The sequence below is a fragment of the Corapipo altera genome, unplaced genomic scaffold, assembly GCF_003945725.1.
Source record: "Corapipo altera isolate COAL_440 unplaced genomic scaffold, ASM394572v1 60566, whole genome shotgun sequence".
NCBI classification, from domain to species: Eukaryota; Metazoa; Chordata; class Aves; order Passeriformes; family Pipridae; genus Corapipo; species Corapipo altera.
The window spans coordinates 1-5279 of record NW_020886875.1 but is presented as its reverse complement, the minus strand read 5'-3'; the positions used below and the strand labels follow the sequence as shown (position 1 = coordinate 5279).

The following is a 5279-nucleotide window of genomic DNA, read 5'->3' as shown; positions in this document are numbered from 1 at the left end:
CTGTCCCTGCCTGGCTGGCTGAAGGGCAGGGCTGGAGGCGTTGGGGAGGATGGGACATTGTGGGCACGGGTGAACCAGCAGGTGTCCCCTGCCCCAGCTGGGCCCCACTTGATGAGGAAAGGAGGGTCCCAGCCCCGGGATGCCTGGACAGCTCCTGCCTCCCTGTGCCACTGCTCCTGGCCCCACGCTGCCCGCCCCGACAGCCCCTCTGCCAGGCTGTGGGAGGGGCACTTTGCTCTCACCTGGCTCCCTCCCTTCGAGGGGCTCCTCCTCCCTGTCTGACATGGGACGTGTCAGCGGTGGGTCCCTGTCTCACTGTCCCACCGGTGAGTGGAGCTCCCAGCACTGGGTGCTCTGACACGGCTCCTCTCACGGTGACTTCAGGATCTGCTGGATGAATTTGGGGTCTGACAATGCTGGTGGGAGTGGTTTTGCCTGCAGTCAGGACTCTGACTGCTGGAGCAGCTGCTGTCCTCAGTTGCTGGGAAGCTGCTCTGGAATATCCCCAATGTTACCTGACTGTCAGGGCTGGAGATGCTCATCTTTTGTGAGGGGGATTCCAGAGTCTCCTCCGATGTTGCCTGTAGGTTGATATGGAGTTTGCTCGTCCTGGGGTGATGGTCTTGCATTCTGTCGAGTTGTCAGAAGAGTTCTTCATGAGAGCAACAGCTCTGAGTCTTAACTGGAGGCTGTAAGGGGAAGCAGGAGGGTCAAGGTGGCTCCAGGCCCGGGATAAGATAGGCCAGAGCAGTGTCTCCAGTCCTCCTGGAGCAGACAAGCTCAGCCAAGCCAATTCTGGACACCCGTTGCCAGGCCCAGGGTCACCAGGCCCAGGGTCACCTGGGTGCTTTGCCTTTTACCTGTGCCCAGACCAGCACAGCCATCAGAGTCCCAGCTGGTTGTGCTGTCCCTCAGGCCAGAGCAGTGTCTGGGGGTGCTCTCAGCAGCACAGGAGGAGCACAGGAGCAGTTCCCAGGGCCTGGGGAAGCAAACGGGTTCATGGAGGTGCTGAGCTCTTCTCCTGGGTCCTTCTGCTTCAAGCCCTGCAGAGTCCTGGGAGGCAGCTTTGGCAACTTACCCCTCCTCCTCTGCCTCCTGCCTGCCTCCTGGACAAAGGCACTCACTGGCATCACAGTGCCTCTGTCTCTCTCCTGGCTCAGTGAATGCATTCAAGCCCTCCCCTCATGGTGGTCTGATGGGAAAAGGAAAACTGATGAGCTCCCTCTGCCCCAGCATAGGGCAGGTGTACGGTATCCCTGCTCTTCCCCCTGTACCATCACAGCAGGCAATGGTGGCCCCGCTCTGGCCACAGATGCAGCAGCTCTGGAAAGAGCAGAGCAGCCCCATCAGCAGCAGCCTCAGAGCCTCCTCCTTCTCCCCGAGCTGGTTGGAAGGGCTGGGCTTTCTTGCTTGGGGTCTGGGCTAAGCTCCAGCAAACCTCGCCTGGCACAAATCTCCCTGCTCTTGTCAGGCTCTCACCTTCTGTGCTTCCCGGGAGACTACATCTTGGATATCCCTTGGGAGAAAGCCAAAGAGTCCTACTGGATCATCATTGTGCTGAGGAAGGTGGCTGGTAAAAAACTGTAGAAAAAATGACACACACTGATGAGCAGAGAGTGGCAGGGACTGCCTGTCAAAACATGGTGGGAGCCCATGAAGCAACTCACCAGGCAGAACTCGTGGGCACAGAACCCATTTATCTGGAGTTGTTCCCCACAGATGTCCAGGTCAGCTTCTGATTGTTGACACAGCAGGCATGCTGGAGGGGAGAGAGACAATGGCCCCGGGCATGGCACCTGTACTGCCCGCCCCGACAGCCCCTCTGCCAGGCTGAGGGAGGGGCACTTTTCTCTCACCTTTCTCCCTCCCTTCGAGGGGCTCCTCCTCCCTGTCTGACATGGGACGTGTCAGCGGTGGGTCCCTGTCCCACTGTCCCACCGGTGAGTGGGGCTCCCAGTACTGGGTGCTGCAACACGGCTCCTATCACGGCAGCTTCTGGATCCACTGGATGAATTTGACGTCCGACGCTGCTGGTGGGAGTGCTGTTGCCTTTGGAAAGTCCTGGCTTCTGTCTTCCTTGAGTTTTGCCTCCCAGTACTCAGTGCTGGTGTGCAGTTCCTGCCATTGTGACTTCTGGACCCACCAGATGGATCTGGGGTCTGCTGTTGCAGGCGTGAGTGGTTTTGCCTGCAGGATGTCTCTAATGGTCTCAGCCTGGTCCTGCGCCTCCCAGGACTTGGTGCTGGTACGTGGGTTCTGTCCTGGGGACTTCTGGACCGAAGGTGTGGATTTTGGGCCCGACGTTGCCGGCAGGAGTGGTTTTGCCGGCGGTCAGGCCCCCGACTGCTGGAGCAGCTGCTGTCGTCAGTTTCTGTGAAGCTGCTCCTGGATGACCCCGATGTTACCTGACTGTCAGGGCTGGAGGTGCTCATCTCCTGTGAGGGAGATTCCAGAGACTGCTCCGATGTTGCCTGGGGGTTGGTACGCTGGTTGCTGGTCTGTAACGCTGAAGATACAGGAGATGGCACTGGGATGCTGGTGCTGGGGCTGATGGTCTCCAGTGGTGCAGAACTAGGAGACAGCCCTGGTAGCACCAGGCTGCCTGCGTTGGTGCTGGTGGTCTCGGGTTCTCTGGAGCCATCAGAAGGCTCCAGTCCTGACAGTCAAGCCATGCTGGGGCCAGCAAGCTCCAAGTCATCTTTGGAGGCTGTAAGGGGAAGCAGGAATGTCAAGACCACCTCAGAGCCAGGGCAGGATAGGCCAGAGCAGTACTGCCAGTGCTCCTGGAGCAGACAGGCTCTGCCAAACCCACCCTGGGTACCCACCGCCAGCCCCTGCCTGGCACCTGGCCAAGGGGAACCCCAGTGCTTTGGAAAAGAGGGTCCCAGTCCCGGGATGCCTGGACAGCTCCTACCTCCCCCTGCCACCGCTCCCAGCCCCACGCTGGCCACCCTGACAGCCCCTTTGCCAGGCTGCGGGAGGGGCACTTTGCTCTCACCTGGCTCCCTCCCTTGGGGGGCCTCCTCCTTCCTTTCTGACGTGGGATGTGTCAGTGGTGAGTCCCTGTCTCACCGTCTGAGCGGTGAGTGGGACTCCCAGCACTGGGTGCTCTATCACGCCTCCCATCACGGCGACTTCTGGATCCGCTGGATGAATTTGAGGTCCGACGCTGCTGGCGGGAGCGCTGTTGCCTTTGGGAAGTCGTGGTTGCTGTCTCCCTTGAGTTTCGCCTACTAGCACTCCGTGCTGGCGTGCAGTTCCTGCCAAGGGGACTTCTGGACCGGCCAGATGGATTTGGTGTCTGACGTTGGAGGCGAGAGCGGTTTCGCCTGCGGGATGTTCCTGATGCTTCCTGGCTGGGGGTGCGGCTCCCAGCACTTGGTGCTCTCACATAGTTTCTGTCACGGCGACTTCTGGACCGGCCAGATGGATTTGGGAACTGTTGCCGTTGGCGGGAGCGACTTTGTGTGTTGGATGTTCTCGATGCTTGATGGCTGCGGCTGCTCCTCCCAGCACTCGGTGCTCTCACGTGGCTCCTGTCACGGCGGCTTCTGGACCGGCCAGATGGATTTGGAGTCTGACGTTGCAGGCGGGAGCAGTTTCGCCTGCAGGATGTCCCTGATGGTCTCAGCCTGGTCCTGCGCCTCGCAGGACTTGGTGCTGGTACGTGGCTCCTGTCCTGGGGACTTCTGGACCGAAGGCGTGGATTTTGGGCCCAATGTTGCCGGCGGGTGCGGTTTTGCCGGCGGTCAGGCCCCCGACTGCTGGAGCAGCTGCTGTCATCAGTTTCTGTGAAGCTGCTCTGGGATGACCCCGATGTTACCTGACTGTCAGGGCTGGAGCTGCTCGTCTCCTGTGAGGAAGATTCCAGAGACTGCTCCGATGTTGCCTGGCGGTTGGTACGGTGGTGTCTGTTCTGTGGTGCTGAAGTTCCGGGAGATGGCACAGGTACACTGGTGCTGGGGCTGATGGTCTCCAGTGGTGCAGAACTAGGAGACAGCCCTGATAGCACCAGGCTGCCTGTGTTGGGGCTGATGGTCTCGGCTTCTCTGGAGCCGTCAGAAGGCTCCAGTCCAGACTGTCTGGCCACGCTGACAGCAGCAAGCTCCGACTCATCTCGGGGAGCTGTGAGGGGAAGCAGGAATGTCAAGGTCACCCCAGACCTGGGGCAGGATAGGGCAGAGCAGTACCGCCAGCCCTCCTGGAGCAGACAGGCTCCACCAAACCCTCCCTGAGCACCCACTGCCATGCCCAGGGGCACCAGGCCCAGGGTCAGCAGGGTGCTTTGCCTCTTACCTGTGCCCAGGCCAGCACAGCCATCACATTCCCAGCTGGTTATACTGTGCCTCAGGCCAGAGCAGTACCTGTGGGTGCCCTCGGCAGCACAGGAGGAGCACAGAAGCAGTTCCCAGGGCCTGGGGAAGCAAATGGGTTCATGGGGGTGAGGAGAAAGTGCCCAAAGCATGGGATTATCAGGCTGAGATCTTCTCCTGGGTCCTTCTGCTTCAAGCCCTGCAGAGGCCCAGGATGCAGCTTTGGCAACTTACCCCTCCTCCTCTGCCGCCTGCCTGCCTCTTGGAAAAAGGCACTTAGTGGCATCGCAGCGCCTGTGTCTGTCTCCCAGCTCAGCGAATGCATTAATGCCCTCCCATGATGGTGGTCTGATGGGAAAAGGAAAACTGATGAACTCCCTCTGCCCTGGCATCGGGCAGGTGCAGGGTGTCCCCGTTCTTCCCCCTGTGCCATTTCCAGCTCCTGTGGGAAGCTGAACCCGGGACTCACAGAACAGGGCAGGGCCTGGACTGCTGGGGCAGGCCCTGGCACAGCACTTGCCACTTGCACCCCCTGTGTCGTGAGCCAGGCAGAAGGACACGAACCTCAAGGGGATTCGGATCCCCATGGTTAACATATCTCTGATAAACGCGTTATCATTTCTGCAGAGGGGGCACTGGATGGGGAAAAAACCAGCATGCATAGCCTGTCCCTGCAGGAGAAACACAAGTAGTGAGAGTGAGGCCCTGGTGCTGCTGAGCCCCTGCTGTGCCCCCGGGGTGAGGGAACCACTCCTACTTGGATGCAGTCCCTGTGGAACCAGGCGGTTTTGCAGGCTGGGCACACCATGGTATTAAAAGTCTTTCTGTGCTCCACAGGCTCCATGCAGATGAGGCATTCGGTGCCCGGCTCTGGAGTCGCCTCCACTGTCTGCTCTGGGCTGTGTGTGGGGCAGAAGGTCCTGGGGGGAAAAGGGGTGGGTGAGGTGAGAAGTGCTGGGCCCTTCC

General features: G+C 60.0%; 2 protein-coding genes across 7 annotated transcripts; both read right to left on the bottom strand.

Moving 5' to 3' along the window:
- Positions 1-201: 201 nt before the first annotated feature.
- Positions 202-3850, bottom strand: LOC113941388 (PHD finger protein 7-like). Of its 6 annotated transcripts, none has more exons than XR_003525665.1 (6): positions 2999-3112; positions 1480-1759; positions 1079-1192; positions 861-979; positions 516-689; positions 202-416 (listed from the first exon to the last, which is right to left on the bottom strand). XR_003525665.1 is itself a non-coding variant. In XM_027632545.1 (6 exons), the coding sequence occupies exons 2-6, from the start codon at positions 1897-1899 to the stop codon at positions 239-241; spliced, it is 441 nt and encodes a 146-aa protein (XP_027488346.1). In that variant the 5' UTR covers positions 1900-1995; positions 3824-3850; the 3' UTR covers positions 202-238. The 6 variants fall into 6 exon arrangements, 1 of the variants encoding a protein (XP_027488346.1); XR_003525666.1 differs by having other exon boundaries at positions 202-390; XR_003525663.1 differs by having other exon boundaries at positions 202-387.
- On the bottom strand, positions 3126-5212 carry LOC113941390 (serine/arginine repetitive matrix protein 2-like; the record flags this gene model as incomplete). The annotated part of the gene is made up of 6 exons (XM_027632546.1): positions 3126-3169; positions 3307-4125; positions 4297-4415; positions 4548-4661; positions 4878-4984; positions 5071-5212. Coding segments are annotated over 6 exons (1345 nt in total), but the record flags the coding sequence as incomplete, so codon positions are not given.
- Between the last annotated feature and the right edge of the window lie 67 nt (positions 5213-5279).

What these genes read in the sequence shown, in the direction of transcription:
- LOC113941388 (XM_027632545.1), bottom strand. Translation starts at nt 1,899, where the DNA reads ATGTCAGACAGGGAGGAGGAGCCCCTCGAAGGGAGGGAG. An exon ending in AGCCCCTCGAAGGGAGGGAG is followed by an intron (nt 1,764 to 1,860) that starts AAAGGTGAGAGA and finishes TCTCTCTCCCCT; the next exon opens with CCAGCATGCCTGCTGTGTCA. An exon ending in GTGCCCACGAGTTCTGCCTG is followed by an intron (nt 1,582 to 1,667) that starts GTGAGTTGCTTC and finishes TTTTTTCTACAG; the next exon opens with TTTTTTACCAGCCACCTTCC.